The 20,610-nt window shown below is 55.6% G+C and overlaps 2 protein-coding genes across 2 annotated transcripts; both read left to right on the plus strand.

The window, feature by feature from the left end:
* The first annotated feature begins 36 nt into the window (after positions 1-36).
* Positions 37-12,784, plus strand: RGL3 (ral guanine nucleotide dissociation stimulator like 3). The gene is made up of 19 exons (XM_034997327.1): positions 37-116; positions 579-692; positions 1,338-1,561; positions 1,692-1,745; positions 1,867-2,075; positions 5,345-5,487; positions 5,579-5,794; positions 6,524-6,627; positions 6,740-6,825; positions 7,909-7,964; positions 8,073-8,159; positions 8,362-8,394; positions 8,467-8,588; positions 9,331-9,426; positions 9,528-9,596; positions 9,685-9,781; positions 10,426-10,578; positions 10,668-10,782; positions 11,800-12,784. The coding sequence occupies exons 1-19, from the start codon at positions 84-86 to the stop codon at positions 11,916-11,918; spliced, it is 2,130 nt and encodes a 709-aa protein (XP_034853218.1). The 5' UTR covers positions 37-83; the 3' UTR covers positions 11,919-12,784.
* A 1,926-nt stretch (positions 12,785-14,710) lies between these two features.
* Positions 14,711-19,977, plus strand: EPOR (erythropoietin receptor). Its single transcript, XM_034996934.1, has 8 exons — positions 14,711-14,960; positions 15,805-15,940; positions 16,341-16,519; positions 16,598-16,755; positions 17,260-17,413; positions 17,494-17,581; positions 18,821-18,908; positions 19,002-19,977. The coding sequence occupies exons 1-8, from the start codon at positions 14,846-14,848 to the stop codon at positions 19,611-19,613; spliced, it is 1,530 nt and encodes a 509-aa protein (XP_034852825.1). The 5' UTR covers positions 14,711-14,845; the 3' UTR covers positions 19,614-19,977.
* The last annotated feature ends 633 nt before the right edge of the window (positions 19,978-20,610 follow it).

The following is a 20,610-nucleotide window of genomic DNA, read 5'->3' on the forward strand; positions in this document are numbered from 1 at the left end:
GCCCCAACTCCCGGCCACTGCCCGCCGCCCGTTGGCCCTTCCGCCTCACTCAGCCGCGCCGAGGAGCGGGACGGGCACAGGCCATGGACCGGACAGCGGGCAAGGAGCTCGCCCTGGTAAGGGGACCAGGGGTCCCGGACCCCACATCCCTAGCGACCCTGAGGTCCTAAAACCCCAGGTCCCCGCCTTCCGGACCCTATCTCCCCGCAAATGGGACCCTTCCTACCGGCCCCGGAGTCCCAACCTTGGACCTCCCGGCCCCTGCTCCCAATGAAGTGGCTGATACCGCTTAAGGATGGGGGGCGTCTCTGAGCTCATCTACGGGAGGGGACAGAGACAGACTCCGTGAGCCTGGACCCTGGGACGTCCCCAAATGCCCTTCCATCCTCTCAGGACCAGGGCGGAGGTGCCCGCGGCGCCGAGGGGACTGCCCTAGCCCGGGACCCCGCCCCGAGTCTCGCTGAGTCTGGGAAGGGGGGCTAGTGCTAGAAGGACCGGCTTGAGTCCGTGCGGGAGAGGGGGGCCGATGTCCCGGGGCCCGTCCCCCCGCGGCGCCCTGAGCCGGTCTCCGCGTCCAGGCGCCACTGCAAGACTGGGGCGAGGAGACCGAGGACGGAGCGGTGTACAGCGTCTCCCTGCGTCGGCAGCTCAGTCAGCGCTTGAGCCCCGGGGCAGGGCCCGGGGGCAGCCAGGTGAGGCCAGGGTTGGAGGGTGGAGCGGGGCGGGAGGCGACCAGGTGAAGGCGGGGCCTGGAGTGGAGGGGCCTGGAGGTAAAGAGGAGAGGGCAAAGCCGAGGGGCGGAGCTGAGGCCCGAGGGAAGGGCGGGGCTTACAAGCGCCCAGGTAAGGGTCGAAAAGCCCCTGGGGGCGGCCAGGTGAATGGGGGGTCGATGAATGAGGCTGCCCGCGGGCCGCCCGGTTCCGCAGCGGGACCTGGGGACTAAACTGGACGGCAGGGCCCAGGTCGGCCAGGTTTAGTGGGGCGGAGCTGGAGGGGAGGGGTGGTCTTTAGAAGCCGCCGGGTGAGAGCCGGCTGGGGTGGAGGGCTGGGAGCAACCTGGGACTGGGAGTGACTAGCGAAGCGCGGCTGGGGAGCTGGGAGCAGCCTGGGAGGGCCGAGTGAGCGAGGGCACGGGGCGGGGCCTGGGGGGACAACGGTGTCCAGGGCGGATTGCGAGGGTCATTCGGGTATGGAGCAGAATCTTGAATCCAGGAGGCGGGGTTCAGAGAAATGGGCAAGATCAGATGCAAGAGCGGTACTTAGCGATGGGCGTGATTGGAAAGGGGGTGCTCTGGGGGCCGCTCCGGGTGTCTCTTTGCCGCCCCCTTGCCCGGCAGGCCCCCAGCCCCGCTGCAGATGCCTTCCTCCATTACCGCACGAGCAAGGTGCGGGCGCTGAGGGCGGCGAGGCTGGAGCAGCTGGTGCGGGAATTGGTGTCTGGAGACCACGAGCAGGACCCGGGCTTTGTGCCTGCCTTCCTGGCCACCCACAGGGCCTTTGTGTCCACCGCCCGTGTGCTGGGCCTTCTCCTGCCACCACCACCACCGCCCCTGCCTCCAGGGTCAGTACCCACCGGAAATCTCCGTGTTCCCACCCCCAGACTCTCACCTGGGTGCTCGATCAGGCATTCCCTTCCCCTAAGCACCCCCCTAGCCTCCCTCTTCACCTGATGGGGGAGTTGCTTTTCCCAGGATAGAGATCAAGAAGACAGAGGGAGGAGGTCTGCGTGTCAACAAGAATTTAAGGTTGGTCTCCCATAGGTGAGGTTGGGGGTCCTAGAGGTCCAAGGTCACGTCTGAGGTGTAGGGGCTCCCAAGGTCCAGAGCTCCGGGCTGGTCTCTGAGCCCCCCGCCCCACTCTGGCCAGGGCTGTGGTGTCCGTGCTGGGCTCCTGGCTGCGGGATCACCCTCAGGATTTCCGGGATCCCCCTGCCCACTCGGACCTAGGCAGCGTCCGCACCTTTCTGGGCTGGGCGGCCCCAGCAGGGCCCGAGGCCCAGGAAGCAGAGAAGCTGCTGGGAGATTTCCTGGAGGCTGAGCGAAAGCAGGAAGAGGAGCAGCCTGAGGCATGGGCAGGTGAGGGGCAGGGGATCTGGAGCGGGCCTTTCCCTGCCTGATCTGTCCTCCAGGGGCCTTCTCCCCTCACATAGTGACAGAGCTTGGGCAAAGTTCTTAACCCCATCTGAGCCTTAGTTTCCCCACCTGTATAATGGGGGTATTGACCCTTTGTCTAACATATCAGCATTTGTCTTGCACTCCCCCCTACACCTCCATCCTAACTACAAAAATACTCTGCCATTGGGTCAGGATGCTCTGTTTCTAGCTACAACTCATTCCATTGCTACTTACCTCAGGAGCCACGGAGACCTGGGTTCAAATCCCAGTTCTGCCATTTGTGCTGACTGTGTGACCTTGGATAAGTCACTTCACTCTCTGAGCCTCTGTTTCCTTATCTGTGAATTGGGGGTGATAATAGTATTTCCCTCATGGACCTCTTTATTCATTCAACAAATAGTTAGCTATTGGCTCTTGGCATATAACTGGACAGGAGCTCCCAGTTCCCTAGGGAAGATGACAGTAAACCAGTAAATAAGTAAACAATGAGGGCTTGGCAAATAGTATTATTTTCATCATTGTTATCACTGATTCTTACTTATTCGAATCTACCACTTAAAGTGAAAAGACATAAGAACCCATACTGATATTTTCCTGTAAAGTATCAGCAAACTATCTGGTCCTTTATAGACTTTGCCAACCTCTGTTGCAGAGAGCTTTTGGGGAGAGGGAAAAATATGTACGTACTTCATTCAGGTCTCTGTTCAACTTATCCGTTTCTCTGATCTCCAAGCAAATAAATCCTCCCACTCTGCATCTTTGCCTGCCTTATTTTTCTGCATAGCACTCATTGGCCTTGTCCCTGACTCTGTCCCCAGGGACAAACCAAGATTTGTTGATTGAATAATTGCATCCTGCTTATAAGGTATCATCTTTCATCCATCTGTGTTTGACCTGATCCCGATCTCAAAAGCATCTAAATCCCTAATCCCCGTCCTTTAATCCTCAGATTAAAGTGGCCACATTCCTCTCTGCTTTACAAAGCAGCAGCCACTTCTTTCTCCCTGGTGACAAAATCTCAGTTATTTATATATATTTTATCCCTCTGTCTTCCCCCTTGGTTTTTAACGTTCTTTCTTCCTCTGCCTGCAGGATTTCACCAGCTGATTCCAAGTCGCTAGAGCCACTCAGTCCAATGGGGTAGCTGCTAGCCGCATTATTGAAATTGAACTCAAAGTAAAAATTTCAGTTCCTTGGTCACACTAGCCACATTTCTAGTGCTCAGTAGCCACATTGGACAGCACGGGTAGAAAATATTTCCACCACTGCAGAAAATTCTGTCGAAAGTACCAGCCTAGGATATGAGTTCTTGAGGTCAGACGAGTACATGAACATTCACTGGACACCTACTGTGTGCCCTGCTCTGGAATATACTTTTATTTTAACATCTTTATTTTGGGATTACTTTTTACTATGAAAAATTGCAGACATACAGAAAAGTAGAGAGAATAGTATAAAGAATACTCAGACACCCATTGCTCATTTTCAACAATTATGAATTTGACACAAAAATTTTTTTTCAGGATGATTTGAAGACAAATCCCCAACTTACGTCACTTCACATGTAAATACTTTGCTACCCACCTTAATTAACAACTTTTTTTTTAGGTTTTTTTTTTTTTTTTAACATAACCTCGTGTGCACAATCATTTCCAAAAAATCAGCAATAATTACTTAATATCAAAAATTACCCAGTCCTGGAGTGCCTGGGTGGCTCAGTGACTTAAGCGTCCAACTCTTGATTTTGGCTCAGGTCATGATCTCAGGGTCATGAGATCGAGCCCCGAGTCAGGCTCTGCACACTGGGTGTGGAGCCTACTTAAGATTCTCTCTCTCTCCCTCTCCCTCTGCCCCTCTCCACCCTGCTCTCTCTCAAAAAAACAAAAACAAAAACAAAAAAACCCGAAACCCAATCCAGATTCAAATCCCCCCATTGTCCCTAAATTGTCTTTTTTTACAGTGGTTTCTTCGAAATCCAAACATCTATTCAAGACACTTGGTCTTTCATTTCTTAGGTCTCTTTTATTCTATGACAGTCTCCCTTTGTCTTTTTTTTTTTTTAAAGATTTTATTTATTTATTTGAGACAGAGAGAATGAGATACAGAGAGCATGAGAGGGAAGAGGGTCAGAGGGAGAAGCAGACTCCCTGCCGAGCAGGGAGCCCGATGTGGGACTCGATCCAGGGACTCCAGGATCATGACCTGAGCCGAAGGCAGTCGCTCAACCAACTGAGCCACCCAGGCGCCCCTCTTTGTCTTTTGTTTAATGTCATTAAGGGGAAAAAAAATGGATCATTTGTCCAGAGGAGTGTCTCACCTTCTCCGTTTACCTGTTTGCTGTCTCATGGTGACACGTTTCATGTTGGTGAACAACGCTCGTAATTTCCAAACAAAACAGAGCCCAGACTTTGGCAGTTCTTGCATTCCTGGAGCCAAACTAATGAGTGTTTATGAGCAAGATAGTTGGGTTCTAGGTGCAGATTATGGTAAACAGGTTTTCCAAGGACACAAGTGTCTTGGAGGGACGCTTGGAGGCTGAGCGAGGCACAAATTCACTGTGCAGGTCGGCCCCCTTGTGGCAGATTTCAACTTCAAAATGTCCCCTAGGGGGCGCCACCATAGAATCCCACTATGGAAAAATCATTCCTATTACTGAGTACTTTATAGCTGTCTAGTATGTATGATCTCTGATTTTTTTAAAAACCCAGATGAAGAAATCAAGGCACACAGTGGTTAAAGAGTTTGCTTTAGTTCACATAGCAAGCCCAGGGGACAAGTTTGGATTTGAACCTGGGACTGACAATAGCCTTCCCTTAACTACAAAGTTATACCACCTCTCACCACAGCAATAGGGCAGACAGAGCTTACTTTAATATAGGTTCAAAACCAAAAACACCTAATTTCTCCTCTAGCCTTTAAGCACCTGGCTTCAAATCCCTGCCCTGCCATTTCCTGAAGGTGTGACTTAGGGTAAACTGTTCCTGCCTCAGTTTCCCCATCCGTGGGAGGTGGATAATAGTACTTCCCTCACTGGGTTAGGGTGGATTATCACCTTAGGTGCTAAATGAACGTTACCATTGCTCTGACACCCTTAAAGATACCCGGGGAAGTTTCCGTTTTGCAGATAAGGAAAGTGAGACTCAGAGACACTAAGGAACCTGTCCAAGGTCACACAGCCAGTCCTGGATTCAAACTTGAGAGTTTTTAACCCCCCTCTAATACTCCCTCAGGACCTCCTGGAGCTACCCAGACCCCCCGCCCAGATTCCCCGGAAGGCTGTTCAGAAGAGGAGGGAGGACTGGTGCGTGAAGGCCCTGAGCTCCTAGACTTCGGTGTAGATGAAGTGGCCGAACAGCTGACGCTGCTGGACGCGGTGAGCACTGGGGCGGGGCGCCGTTGTGGGGCAGATTCCGTTGAGCACCATCCTACCCACCTCCCCATCCTCCCCACCTCCCTCCACCCAGGAGCTCTTTTCGCGCGTGCGGCCCTGCGAGTGCCTGGGCTCCGTGTGGTCACAGCGGGACCGTCCGGGGGCCACGAGCGCTGCCCCCACGGTGCGCGCCACCGTGACCCAGTTCAACATGGTGATCGGTTGCGTGCTGGGCTCCGTGCTGGGAGAGCAGGGCCTGGCAGCCCCACAGAGGGCGCAGCGGCTGGAGAAGTGGATCCGCGTCGCCCAGGTGCGCGTCGCCAGAGACGTGGGGGCGGGGCATGGGGGTGGGGACGAGGCCTGATGAGAGGCAGGGGACAGGAGGTGGAAGGCAGAAGACAAGGGTCTGGGAATGAGGGGAGGATTGGGGTTAGGAGGTGCCCCTAAGGGAAAGCCTAGGAGGGGCCCAGGGCTGGGGGCGAGGTGCTGAGGGACGCTGGGTGGGTCTAGGGATAAGAGGATGGGATGGGGGATGGGGGTAATGGGGAGGGTGGATTGGAGGAGGAACCAATGCCCAGAGAAGGTGGCGGTGGTCCCGAGAGAGACTGGGTGGGGGCGGGTCAAGAGCCTCAAGGCTGAAGAAGAGAAAGAAACGGGGGGGCCCAGGAGAGTGGGGGAGTGGTAAGGGAGGAGGGGAAGGGGGTAGATGGTTGATACCCAGGGTGAAACAGGGTCGGGGAGGCGAGGTCTGGGTCCAGGAGGGATACTGTGGGCACGTCTAGGGCTCGAGTAGAAGTAAGGAGTGGGGACAAAGGAAGCCAGGGTGAGAGGTAGGGAACGGAGGGGCAGCTGGGGGAGGGGCTGGGGCTGCAGGTGGGGGAGGGTCCGGGTCCTGAGGGGCGAGACTGACTCCTGGGAGCTTGTGGGCCAGTCCTAGGGGTCTGACCTGGGGTCAGAAGTCTCGGATCAAAGGTGAATCATAGCTGGGGGTCAGGCGTGGGGTGTCACCAGCTTCCCTCCCCCTACCCCCCCCCCGCAGCGCTGCCGGGAACTGCGGAACTTTTCCTCGCTGCGGGCCATACTGTCTGCCCTACAGTCTAACCCCATATACAGGCTCAAGCGCAGCTGGGGTGCTGTCAGCAGGTGAGGTTGAGGGGGGGACTGGGAAGGGGGCTTGTCGCTGAGGCGGAAGTCCTCCCCAGCGCAGCTCTGACTTTCTCAGTCCCTGACACCAACCCCTGTCCTGACCCCCCAGGGAATGCTTATCCACTTTCAGAAAACTTTCGCAGATTTTCTCCGATGAGAACAACCACCTCAGTAGTAGAGAGATTCTTTCCCAGGTAAAGATGGGTGTGGACCCCGAGGATCCCAGGCCCAAAAAGGGAAAAAGGAGACGTGGGGCCGGGCACCGCTTGTCATTGTCAAAACATTCAGTGTCCTTTCACTCCACCTCAGTGATGACCTTCCCCTTGTTTGTGGGCAGCACCCCTTTTTACTGCCTCATCTTGCCCTCACGATAGCTCACACTCAGTGACTGCCTTATTTATTCATTCAACAAATACCAGAAGTTACATGGAAAAGGTCACTTGAGGCCAGAGGGCCAGAGTCACAGCAAAGAGTAAAGTGTAAAAAAAATAAATAAATAAATAAAAAATGCACTAGGACTCGACTTTGATAAGCAAAACTGAAAATTGTCTGCCAACAAGTCGGACTTATTGTAGGCAAGACTGAGATTCTAATTGTAATTAGGTGCTGGTTCTTAGGGTGAATCTAGAATAGATGGAATGTGAAGCCTGTTCCTTCGGCCCAGAACGTTCCTCACATTGACCTTCTGCAGGTTTCACTCCGCTTGCCCCTTCATTGCCCTTACCTCTGCCTGCTACATGTGGAGCTTGGTTGTTGCTGTCTCTCCCTCGCTAATGTCGGCTCCAGGAGGCCAGGATTTTTGTCTCTTGCTCACTGCTGTCTCCCCAGCACTCAGAACAGTGCCTGGCCCAGAATAGCTGCTCAGTAAATATCTGCGAACGAATGAATGTCTCAAGTAAGGATAAGAGGTCAAGGAAGAGGGAGCTTTGAATTCAGCACCTACTGTGTGCCAGGAGACCCCACCATGAACCAGACGGACAGAGTTCCTGCCCAGGCGGGAAATCAGGCTGTAAATAGGGAAACACACCGTGCATTAACAACTGCCTAGCAATTATATAATTAAATACCAGACAGAGCGATGTTATGAAGACAAGGTGCAGGGCATTTCCAGGGGATGGATGACAGGCCTGTGCCTTGTTCAATATTCCTTGGGTTTGGCCTTTACAAGCCGCTGGTAGTTGCTGAAAGCAAAACAGGCAAATATGCTGGGTCTTGAGGCATCTTCCCTGAGGGAAGGGTCAGAGAGACTCCAGGACTGCTCACTTCTTCCCTCCCCACAGGAGGCCACCGAGGGCCCCCAAGAGGAGGACACCCTCCCAGGAAGCCTGCCCCCAGTGAGTGAGGTGGTTTGGGATGGGGGCCAAGCAGGATCCTCACAGAATGGGGTGGTACGTGATGGGGTCAGTGACGGCTGAAAGTGACTGAAGTTCTGGGGACCACAGAAACTGCCCCCGGGCCTTGTCCCCTACCTTGGCACCTTTCTCACGGACCTGGTTATGCTGGACACAGCCCTGCCGGACATGCTGGAGGTCTGACCCCTGACCCTTGACTCCTGACCCCAGCACCACTTATCCTCAGCACAGTGGGCCTCCTGACATCCCACCCTTGACCCCTGCCCGCACTCCCTACCCCAGCCCCCTTAGGGCAGTGGGGCTCCTGACATCTAGCCCCTGACCTTGACCCTCAGTCCTTGATTCTGGAGGCTCCAGTTCAGACAGAGTTTGCCCCCAGGGGGATCTCATCAACTTTGAGAAGAGGAGGAAGGTGAGTGACACTGGGGTGGGCATGGGGGCTGGGGGTGGGACAGGGGCAGGTTCTGAGAGGCCGCCCCCTCAGGAGTGGGAGATCCTGGCCCACATCCAGCAACTGCAGAAGCGATGTCGGAGCTACTGCTTGAGCCCCCGTGCACCTGTCCTGGCTGCCCTGCGCACCCAGCGCCAGCTCAGCGAGGAGCAGAGGTGACCCCCCCCGCCCCCCCAAGGCCCGGCCCAGCCCCCACCCCGGCTGATTCCGGATGGCACACTGGACCCACTTACCCCATGTACATCTCCAACTCCTCAGACACCCTCCTGAGCCCTGACCCCCATCCTATGACCTTGCATTTTCTCCAGCCCAAGTGAGGGCCCCAGTTCACCTCTGACCTCAAATTCTGACCCCATCTGACTTTCTGACTTCAGTCTTTCATGTATGGCTGGCCATTCCACTCACCCGTCCCATCTGTTCTCTTCCCCCGGTCCTGACCCTATTTGTCCTATGACCCCATTTGTAACCCCAGTCTGAATCTCTGAGCCTAATCATTTTTCCCCAGTTCTGAATAACTGACTCCAACTAGATGTATATTTGACCATCCAACTCCACTGTCCCATTTGTTTCTTTTCATTCTGTTGAATCCTTTACCCTAATCATTGACCCCAATGATTACTTGACCTTGAACTCTATCTTTGACCAAATTTTACTCCTCAATCCCACTCTGCGAATCCCTGTGTGACCTGCCGACCAAGCCATCCCGTCTCATCCCTAATAAGACCCTGATGCCATAATAACCCCCCATTTGCTACCTTGACCCTGACATTTGGTGCCCACCTTCCGCTGCTCCCCACTCCATACCCGCAACGCAGCTCCCAACTGATCCTAGCTTTCATCTCATTCCTTGCCGCTTCCTGGCCCCAACCCACCCCAATGTGCACTTTGACTCCTCAGCTACCGAGTCTCCCGTGTCATTGAGCCACCTGCTGCTTCCTGTCCCAGCTCCCCACGCATCCGGCGGCGAATTAGCCTCACCAAGCGCCTCAGTGCGTGAGTCTTGGGGTGTGCCTGGGGAGTGATGTGGGCAGAGACGGGAGGCTGCTCCTGGGACTGGGTCTGGGCTCATCCTCATCCCTTGTCTCTGTCTTTAGAAAGCTGTCCCGAGAGAGGGGCTCATCCCCTGGTGGGAGTCCTGGGGATCCCTCCTCCCCCACCTCCAGGTGAGCATCCCAGTTAGTAAAAGGACTGGAGATGGCAGGGTCAGAGGTCAGGGCAGCCACTCGACCTCAGGCTCTGCATCTCCCCCAGTCTGTCCCCAGGGTCCCCCCCATCTAGTCCTAGAACCAGAGACCCTCCTCCTGGCAGTCCCCCGGCCTCTCCAGGGTCCCAGGGCCCCAGCACCAAGGTATTAGCCCTGCCTGGGTGCATGTGGGACTATGGGCACCCAGGGCTGTGTGTGTGTGTGTGCACATGTGTGCGTGTGTCCATGGGATTTCACAGCCAGGCATGTACATAAGAGACTGTACACATGATTGGCTGAGCACTCGGCGTATCTGTCCAGGAGACCATGTGCATCTCATGGCCCTATTTGAGGGACTGTCCCTCAGTCTGGCTTATGCACAGATCTGGATGAGTCAGCTCACCCACAGGGCACTCCAGGGTGTGATTATACTTTTGCAAGGATATGCATGTCCCCAGGAATTGGCATACCTAAAGGGGACACATGGGCATAAATATCCACAATACCCATGGGACCCTGAGTGGGACTGTTCACGGACTTGTGGGTGTACAACAGTTACAAGCGTATGTGTATACTCGCTGCTGTCTGTGCACACAGGATTTCTTGTGTGTAAACACAGCTTTGTGCTATGTTTACGGTCATGTGTAAATTTGTTTTCGTCACAGGGCACGAAGGTCTGTATGTGGTGGGATTGCATAGATGCGGGCTTGTGAGTGCACCCTAATTGCCTGTCCCCAAGCTCCGCTTTTGTAGGGGGACATGTAACTCTCCCACCACTCAGCCCCCCCACCCCCCCACACTGCCCACAGCTGCCCTTGAGCCCGGACCTGCCGGGCTCCCGGCCCTTGACTTTGCCCCTGAGCAGCTCTCACATCTCCTTACCGGGGCAGCAGGGATCGGAGGCTCGAGTCATCCGCGTCAGCATTGACAATGACCACGGGAACCTGTATCGGAGCATCTTGGTGAGGGGGGCGGAGCCAGGAACCTGCTGGGGCAGCCCTGCCCCCTGGGGCTTGGCGGTCACACCTCACCACCCACCTTCTTTTCCCAGCTCACTAGTCAGGACAAGGCCCCCAGCGTGGTGCAGCGAGCCCTGGAAAAGCACAATGTGGCTCAGCCCTGGGCCCGGGACTACCAGCTCTTCCAAGTTCTTCCTGGGGACAGGGGTGAGCAGGGACTGCATGCAGGCTGGGCTGGGGGTTAGCTCGGAGGGCAGTAGACTGACTAGGGTCAAGGCTGGCCTAATGGGGCCAGGAGGTGGCTCTGACAGAGTAGGGGGAGGATGAAGCAGGGTGCAGGTAAGAGGCAGGAAAAATTTGTGCCTCGATTTTGCAGGGTCATGAGGTTGCCCTGGCTGTGTGAGTGAAAGGGGCAATAAAGGTGTCTTCTTAGGATTTATGGGGAAATGAAATTGTCCAGGGTCAAATGGGAGAGGGAGGAAAGGAGGTTGTCTTGGCTTAAATTTGTAGGATCATGAGGTCATTCAGGCTCAGCCTGGTGGGGTAGGAGTCTAAAGGGGGTCTGGGCTTGAATCTGTGAGGAGATGAGCTTGCCCTGGCTCAGCATGGGGACTCCGAAGTTATCTGCACTTGTCATGGGAGAGGGCCACATGGTATTGAAATTCAGGGTAGGGGAGCACGATGTCATTCAATACAGACACAGGTAGGAGGTCACCCCGTTCTCAAGAAGGAGAGGCAAGAGGGTGACATGAGGTTGGTGGGACATGAGGAAGGAATATAGGAGGCTGTTTGGCTTCAGCTGTCGAGAGTGAGGGCCACAGATTGTATAGGCTGGACGTAGGAAGTCAGAAGTTGTCCAGGTTCGTGGGGGGAGCAGCATGAATTTGGCTCGGAATTAGCTGGGGGAAGGGTGGGCGAGCAGGAAGTCATTTGGGATGGGTGACCTGAGTTTGTCCCACCTTGCAGTGCGGGTTGTCTAGACTCCAGAGGGAAATAGCAGGAGGTTGCCCAGGTGCAAGGTGGGAGGGACATGAGGTTGTGCAGGCTTTGAGTGGGAAGTTGTCAGCGTTCCCAGTGAGAGGAGAATAAGGTTGGCTTAGTGCTGGCTGAAGGGACCCAAGGTTCTGCAGAACAGACAGGTGAATGGCAAAAGGTTACCTAGGTCTTTTGTGGGGAAAGTATGAGGTTGTGCAGGCCTTTGACCATCATGTCCGCCCTGGCCAGAGCTCCTGATTCCTGACAACGCCAATGTCTTCTATGCAATGAGTCCAGCCATCCCCGGAGACTTTGTGCTGCGGCGGAAGGAGAGGGCCCGGCTCACAACCACAGTCTCCTCAACCTGAGGGGGCCCCCTTCTCCCTCTGGGTCACAAGCCCCAGGGCAGCTTGAGGCCTAGCTTCTGTCACCATGGAAGTAGGGAGAGGGTTCCTCTCCCAGAGAGGTCCCATTCTCCAGTAAAGCCCACTGTACTCTGTACCCCATGACCCCCCACCTCCAACTTTAGCCCATTGGACACCATCTCTCTGACCCTCTTGGCACCAGATCCTTATTCCAGAGCCATCAGCCCACGGGCAGCCGGGTAAAGAGCTTCATCCCGTAAACATAGAAGGCTGGTAGGGTGTGGGGGGGGGGGGGGCAGGCCCTTCCCCAGAGAAATCTTGTAACTGGTGGAAACACATCAGAACTGACAGAAGTGGATGAAAATAGTGACCGAAGTTATGAAACAGGTCTGTCTTGTCTGTTCTGAGCCTGGGCCTTATATTCTCTATCTTGATAGAAATTAAAAACCAAAACCAAAAACTGAAAAAAATCTAAGAGTCTTGTGAAAGGGTTCAGGTGAGACACGACCAGATGCGGAGGGTCGGGGGACTATCCGCATTTGGGGGGCGTTATGCTTCTTTTCTGCCATGTATATGGGAGAGTGAAGAAATGAAAATCCATTGGGATCAGAGATAAATACCATCACCCATAAGTCAACAGGGTGTGAAGATGAAAGGAGAGGGGGGCACGGTCTCCCTATACTGGGGTAGGGAGAGGAAACAGAGAAGGCAGAGACAAAGGGAGCCATAGGGCCACCTAGGACCCAGTCATAACCAGCAACAACCACAATCAACAATAATGTGTTCACTGAGGAACTTCTACTCTGTGCCGAACATCAACTAGCAGCTTTATAGCTCACTGTTTTGGGCGCCTGGGTGGCTCAGTTGGTAAAGCGACTGCCTTCGGCTCAGGTCATGATCCTGGAGTCCCAGGATCGAGTCCCGCATCGGGCTCCCTGCTCGGTGGGGAGTCTGCTTCTCCCTCTGACCCTCCCCCCTCTCCTGCTCTCTCTCTCTCATTCTCTCTCTCAAATAAATAAATAAAATCTTAAAAAAAAAATAGCTCACTATTTTTTAAATTTTTAAAAATTATTTAAAAGATTTTTATCTGTTTATTTGAGAGAGAGAGCACAAGCGGGAGGGAGAGGGAGAAACAGACTCCCCACTGAGCAGGGAGCCTGTCGCGGGACTCGTTCCCAGGACTCTGGGATCATGACCCAAGCCAAAGTCAGCTTAACTGACTAAGCCATGCAGGTGCCCCTTTATATCTTTATATCTCACTGTTGATCAGGGGTCTTTGTGCTTCAGGTGTTCAAAAACCCAGTCCTGGGGCGCCCGGGTGGCTCAGTCGTTAAGCGTCTGCCTTTGAATCAGGCCACGATCCCAGGGTGCTGGGATCGAGCCCCATATCGGGCTCCCTGCTTAGCAGGAAGCCTGCTTCTCCCTCTCCCACTCCCCCTGCTGTGTTCCCTCTCGTTGTCGCTCTCTCTTTGTTAAATAAATAAATAAAATCTTAAAAAAAAAAAAAAAAAGGAAACAAATGGCTCTTGTAAATGAAAAGTTCAGTGGGCCCAGCTTCAATCACAGTTGGATCCAGGGATTCAAAAGATGTCATCAGGATTATGTTGCGGTCTCTGGGCTCTGCTTGGCCCTGAGAATGAGACTGTGTCCACCCCCCACCCTACACCTTGCCAAATCCAATCACCCTCTGTGGCAACAGAACAACCCCTGATTTTCAGCTGGCCACCCAAAATAGAAAACATTTCCAGTCTCCCTTGCAGCAAAATGTGGCCACGTGACTAAGTCTTGGCCAATGGGATGTGGGCAAATTCTTTTTCCCCAGGAACTTGGGGTAAAGCCCCAGGATGGAGGTTCATTGGATCCATTGGGGTCACATGCCCACCCTGAGCCAATCACGGTACTCCAGGAAATGGAGTGTTCTGACTGGCTAGTCGAGGGAGGGCAGGCGCCAAAGCGCCCCGGGCAGGTGTACCCCTGTGGGGGTGTTTACCCTAGTTTGAGAAGCTCAGCCCAAGTGAATAGCTTTCACCGTGTGTACTATAATTACTTTACAGATTAAAAGAGCTGCCCGGGCGCTTGGGTGGCTCAGTTGGTTAAGCGACTGCCTTCGGCTCGGGTCGTGATCCTGGAGTCCCGGGATCGAGTCCCGGGATCGAGTCCCGCATCGGGCTCCTTGCTCGGCGGGAAGTCTGCTTCTCCCATTGGCCCTCCCCCCTCTCGTGCGCTCTCTCTCTATCTCATTCTCTCTCAAATAAATAAGTAAAATCTTAAAAAAAAATAAAAGAGCTGCCCATTCCTCGTAAAATAAAATCCCAACAGTAAAAATATCCCAAGAGTAAAACTTTTCCAAAGAAATCACAAATCTCAACCTCCAGAATGTATGTTATTTTACCAATACAGGATCATATGGTACATACTGTCTGGCCACACTGCCTACCACCGTGCAAACACTCAACCGCCAGTCACTCTTATGATTATTTATTCCCACCCAGACTGGGAAGAGATGTTGATTAGCACGATAATACCAGTATCTTACATTTTGGGAATGTTTGCTATGTGCCAAGCCGGGTTTTACAGACAAGAAGGCTGAAGCTCAGATAAGTCACCTGCCCAGGGTCACACAGTAAGAGAGTGTGTCTGCCGCGGAAACCGGCACTGTTCCTGACCCCCAAGTGGCCGCGGGGTGGGGTGGGGGGCCTGAGGGCCCCTGGGGCCTCCCGCGGGACCAGCAGGGCGGCCTCCTCCCGCTTATCTCAGCCCAGGCTGCGTGTGGTCCCGCCCCCTCGGGGGAGCTGCCACTTGGAGGCGCCTGGCCGGGAAGGGCCTGGTCAGCTGTGTCCGGCGGAGGCAGCTGCTGACCCAGCTGTGGATTGTGCCAGGGGCGGAAGGGGGGCAGGGGCCCTGGGCCCCCCGTCGCGGGGGGTTGCATCATGGATCACCTCTGGGCGTACCTCTGGCCTGGAGTCCGCTCTCTCTGTCTCTTGCTCGCTGGGGCCGCCTGGGCTTCCCCACCCAAACCCCTGGACCCCAAGTTTGAAAGTAAAGGTAAGGGTGGATCGGTGTGGGACCCCCGCACCAGGTCCTGGGGGCAAAGCTCAGGCCTGAACTCCCAGCCTGGGTCCTGGGGGCCATATCGGGTTCCGAACCTCCAGTTTAGGTCCTCAGGGCCAAGCTGGTCTCTGAATCTCTTGGACTGGGACCTGGTGTAGCATACTGGGTTCTAAGACTCCAGACTGGGTCTGGAGGGGGACATAAGGTTCCCGTTTTATCTTTCCAGGGAGACTGGGACATGATATATCCTAATGGGACAGGGGCGGTGCTGGGTCTAGGTCTCGACGTCTAGAGTCCCTGAGGAGAGAGGGACCTAGCCGACCCTTCACTGGAGGGAGGGAGGACAAAGCCCGGGTCGAGGCAGAGGGCCCGGGGCCGCTGGCGACTGTAAACATGGTTTGTATGCGGGCGCCAGATCCCTCGGCCTGCCAGCTTGAGGGGAGGGGCGGGGGAGGGGGCCACGGTTGGCGTTATCGGGCCGCTGGCAGCCTGCCGGGGCCGATAGGGGAGCCCGCCACCTCCGCACACATCCAGCGGCACGCCTGTCCTGGCCTGGGGCGGGGCCGGCAGCGGGAGGCGGAGGCCTGGCTAGGTGCGCGCAGTCCCGCGCGTTGTGCGGTGGGCGGGGATGTGTGTGGGAACAGTAAGGCGAGCAACCTGTGCTTGGGAGTTCGGGGGGCACCACCTCTGGGGACCCTTCGAGGGGCCCCGCTTGGGGTGGAGAGCGAGGCGGGGCTTTTTTCTTATCGGTTGGCACAGGCGGCAGGAGGGAGGGGGGAGGACGCGGTGGCCCTAAGACAGGGTTCCCCCGACCCCCTCCCCTTGTTCCCACCCGCAGCGGCCCTGCTGGCTGCCCGCGGGCCCGAAGAGCTCCTGTGCTTCACCGAACGGTTGGAGGACCTGGTGTGTTTCTGGGAGGAAGCGGCAAGCGCCGGGGTCGGCCCCGACAACTACAGCTTCTTCTACCAGCTCGAGTGAGTGCAGCGGGGCAGGTGGAGCGCCCCCACGCTCTGAGGACGGGGCGGGTGGGCAGGACAGAGCTCGCCCCGGAGCTCACGCTTTGGGACATCTGCTGGGATCGGGGCCGGAGGGCACCTGCCCAGCTGGTCACTGGTGGGAAGCCCGCGGGGTCAGGGCTGACACGGCCCCCTAGTGGCTGGGGTTGGAACACTCCCGCGATCTCTGTTGGAGGGCGATCCCAAACTGTAGGGCAGGGACGGCACCCCTCCGATAGGACTAAGGCGTCGCGTGCGTCGGGGCTGGGACGCCCCTTGGTGGTGGTGCCCAAAATGCGCCCACGGTCCAGGCAATAACAACCTGTCGCACCCCCACCCCCAACTTGCCCCCTCGCCTCTCTGGCCCCTTGGCGCACAGGGGTGAGCCATGGAAGCCATGCAGCCTGCACCAGGCGCCCACGGCTCGCGGCGCTGTGCGTTTCTGGTGCTCGCTGCCCACGGCCGACACGTCGAGCTTCGTGCCCTTAGAGTTGCGCGTCACAGCGGTATCCTCGGGCGCTCCACGCTACCACCGTATCATCCACATCAACGAAGTAGGTAAGTGCGCAGGGAATGGGGACCTTGTCGGGTGAGGGAGTCACGGTCACCGCCCGCCTGATCAACCCCTCCCCTCAGTGCTCCTGGACCCCCCAGCGGGGCTGCTGGCGCGGCGGGCCGACGAGGGCGGCCACGTGGTACTGCGTTGGCTCCCGCCTCCCGGGGCCCCCGTGGCCAGCCTCATCCGCTACGAAGTGAACATCTCCTCTGGCAACGTCGCGGGGGGCGCACAGAAGGTGAGGCTGCCTCTACCGCCAGCCCCAAAGGCTCCATGGTGGACAGCCCCGCCTCCTCCCTCCAAACCCCGCCCAGATGGTCACCGCGGCCCCGCCCCCTGGCCGCGCCCCTCCAGGCCCCGCCTCTGACGCCCGTCATCTCCCTGCCCGAGACACCTCCACGCCCACTGACATGTCTTCTTTCCCAGTGCCTCCCCAGCCCACCTGGACCCAATCCCACTTACCCCAGTGTCCCAAATACTAGACCCCTTCAAGGTCCCGACCCGCTGGGCTCTGGCCCCGCCCCTAAATAGCCCGAGTCCGCCCTCTGCTCCCTGGGGCCCCGTCCTGATTGGCCCCGAGCCTTCCTGGAAGCCGCTTCTTGCTTTCAGTGCCCTTCCACCTCACGGCAGCGCTTGGGAAGCTGTCCTTCCTTTCTTTGATTGGCTCAGTGCCGCCCCCCAGGCTTTTCTTTGCTCGCCCCGCCCCCTCTGGCCACGCCTCTCACCCAGGCCCCGCCCCCAGGTGGAGATCCTGGATGGCCGCACTGAGTGCGTGCTGAGCAACCTTCGGGGCGGAACGCGTTACACCTTCATGGTACGCGCGCGTATGGCCGAGCCGAGCTTCGGTGGCTTCTGGAGCGCCTGGTCCGAGCCTGCGTCGCTGCTGACAGCTAGTGGTGAGGCCCCAGGTAGGGGCGTAGGAGGGGCTAGGGCGGAACATGGGGCATTCCCACCACCCTGACTTCCTGCTCCTCAGACTTGGACCCCCTCATCCTGACGCTCTCCCTCATCCTCGTGCTCATCCTGATACTGCTGGCCGTGCTCGCCCTGCTCTCCCACCGCAGGTGAGCGCCCCATTCGGGCACCTAGCCCAGACTCCTCCCCACCGTTCTTTTGCTGTGGAAAGCTAGGCTCAGAGACAGGCAGGCATTTGCCCAGGGACACACAGTGAGGGGTCAGTGGCAGGGCTGGAGCAAGCCAGACCAGACCCAGACCCTTAGTTAAAATTCCCTGGGAACATTAACCTGGTTTTCCTTCAACCTCAGTGGCTGCTCCTTCTTGAATTCCTTTGCTCGTTCCTTTTCCCAATTTTATCCACTTTTGTAAAATCCCTGGATGGGCTTAATGGAAAGATTTAACACCCTGAGTGCCTCCTGCCTCTGTGGTGAAGCTCCTTAGATTCTTTACGGTAGGACCAGCCATCCTGAGGTTTTTGGAATTCCCAGCACATAACATGTGGTTTCACACCCTCAAGCCTAGGCACATGCTATTCTGTCTGCCCGGAATGCCCTTCCTGCCTTGTCTGCCAAGCAGTCTCCTAGGTGTCTTTCAAGGCCTTGTTTATTTACTTGGTTGAAAAATACATATGGAGTGCCAACTGTGTGCTAAGCACTGGGGAGAAAGTGGAAAACAAACATGTCCCTCACCTTGTGGATCTCATAGTTGAGTCAAATAACAAGGGAACCAACAGATATTTGATTATGCATTGTGATATCACAGAAACAAGTGGGGCCTGGGGACATGACAGGATGATCAGGAAAGACCTCTGGGAGGTGACATCAGAATGGAAACCTGAAGGTTGGAAGAAGGCAGTCACATGAAAATTGAAAAGAAACAGCAAGTGCAAAAGCCCTGAGGTGGGAATGAGCTTGGAACATTGAAGCAGCTGCCAAGAAGGGCTCTCTGGCTAGAGCAGAATGTGTTAGGAGAGAGTGGTTAAATGATGAGGTGAGGGAGGTGACAGGGGGTCAGAACATGCCAGGCTGTCTGCAGGGCTGTGGGGAGGAGTTTGAATTTTATTCTGAGTACATTGGGGGAATATTATGGAAAGGAGTGAGAAGGGAAGTAACAACAGTGCATGCTGAACCCCTATGCATCCTTCAAAACCCTGTTCCAGTCACCCACCTATAGACCTTTGCAGGTGCAAGCCAGAGCCTCTGTTCCTCTGCCCCTATGCATTCTTCTGCCTCCACTGTGGTCACAAGGGGCCAGGACTATCTGTGCCCTTGTGACTGCTCCTAACAGGGTAGTGGTGGGTATTCAGTGACACATACCCATGTTCTTGGTTCTTTTGGCTTCACCAGGACTCTGAAGCAGAAGATCTGGCCTGGCATCCCAAGCCCTGAGAGTGAGTTTGAGGGCCTCTTCACCACCCACAAGGGTAACTTCCAGGTAGGTGGCATGGTTGTCTCCTCAGGGCCTGGGGCTTCCCTGCTCCTACGGCTGAACCCCAGGTCTCTGAGCAGGCTGGTGCTGTTTCCCCAGCTGTGGCTCTACCAGAATGAGGGCTGTCTTTGGTGGAGCCCCTGCACTCCCTTTGCAGAGGACCCACCCGCCCCCCTGGAAGTCCTCTCTGAGCGCTGCTGGGGGGCGACACAGGCGGTGGAGCCAGGGGCAGAGGATGAGGGACCCCTGCTGGAGCCAGTGGGCAGTGAACATACCCAGGACACCTACCTGGTGCTGGACAAGTGGTTGCTGCCCCGGAACCCACCCAGTGAGGATCTCCCACGGCCTGATGGCGGTTTGGACATAGTAGCCATGGATAAAGGCTCAGAAGCATCCTCCTACTCATCTGCTTTGTCCCTGAAGCCTGGGCCAGAGGGGGCCTTGGCTACCAGCTTTGAGTATACCATCCTGGATCCCAGCTCCCAGCTCTTGCGCCCAAGGGCACTGCCCCCTGAGCTGCCCCCCACCCCACCCCACATAAAGTACCTGTACCTCATGGTGTCTGACTCTGGCATCTCAACTGACTACAGCTCAGGGGGCTCCCAGGGAGCCCAGGGGGACTCATCGAATGGCCCCTTCTCGAACCCTTATGAGAACAGCCTCATCCCAGCCCCTGAGCCTTCACCTCCCAGCTATGTGGCCTGCTCCTAGGACTCCAGCCCTCAGATGTTTGGAGATCCAGCATGACCTCAAGTGCTAGTCCAGGCCTAAGACTTATTGAGCAGGGCTGGTGAGGCCTTCCCTCAGGACTAGGGGCATTGCTAACCTCGGCTTTCTGCCCAGTCCATCCTGCTCAGTCCCATCCTTGCAGTATTTTAAAATGTAGAGTTGTGTGTGTATGCATGAATGTGTGTGTATTTTTTTTCCTATCATGACTTCTACAAACATCCTGTAAACCCCATCTTTCCCTGGGCCCAGGCCATAGGGGCAGCAGAAAAAGGCCTTGAGCTCCGTCTGAAATTCTGGATCTGGCAACCTGAATAATAATCATAATAAACCTAATTGGTCAGTATATGTTATACTAGGTGCCGTAACAAACAACCCCTAAATATGAGTGGCTTTACACATGAATATGCTTTCTCTCTCGTATTTCAGTGCAAACCTCTAGGTGAGCAGTCATCTCTGGGATGAGTCAGAAGCCCCGACCCTTCTGGTCTGTAGCTTCCCCATCCCCTGGGGCCACCCTGAGGTCTTTAGATGGGTCCTCTGCGTCTTGCCAACCAATAAGCAAAACAAACAGCACAAGATTTGGTGGGCCATTTTAGGGAGTTAGCCTAAGAAGTAGTAATCATCTCTTCTTCACAAATCCCATTGGCCAGAAATAGTCACAGGACCCCAGCTAGAACCACAGACAGCTGGGGGGAAATGTAGTTTAGCTGTACACCCCGGGAGAGGAAGGTTGTTGAATGAGCCTCTAGCTAGCCTCTGCCACTAATAATGATGACACTGTTTCATAAGGCTTTGTTTTAAATCAGGCCCTGTTCTAAGAAAGTACTCTGATGTGACCAGTGTCATCAGGTGGCTCATTGGGAGTTCTGGTTTAACCACTTTTTGTAAGTTTGACATAACCGACGAAAGATGAACATATGCAGACCTACTCTACCAATTCCACTTCGAGGTATATACCCTAAAAGGCCTCACAGACATG

Source organism: Mirounga leonina, unplaced genomic scaffold (assembly GCF_011800145.1).
Source record: "Mirounga leonina isolate KUSES-001 unplaced genomic scaffold, KU_Mleo_1.0 Mir_94, whole genome shotgun sequence".
Classification (NCBI taxonomy): domain Eukaryota; kingdom Metazoa; phylum Chordata; class Mammalia; order Carnivora; family Phocidae; genus Mirounga; species Mirounga leonina.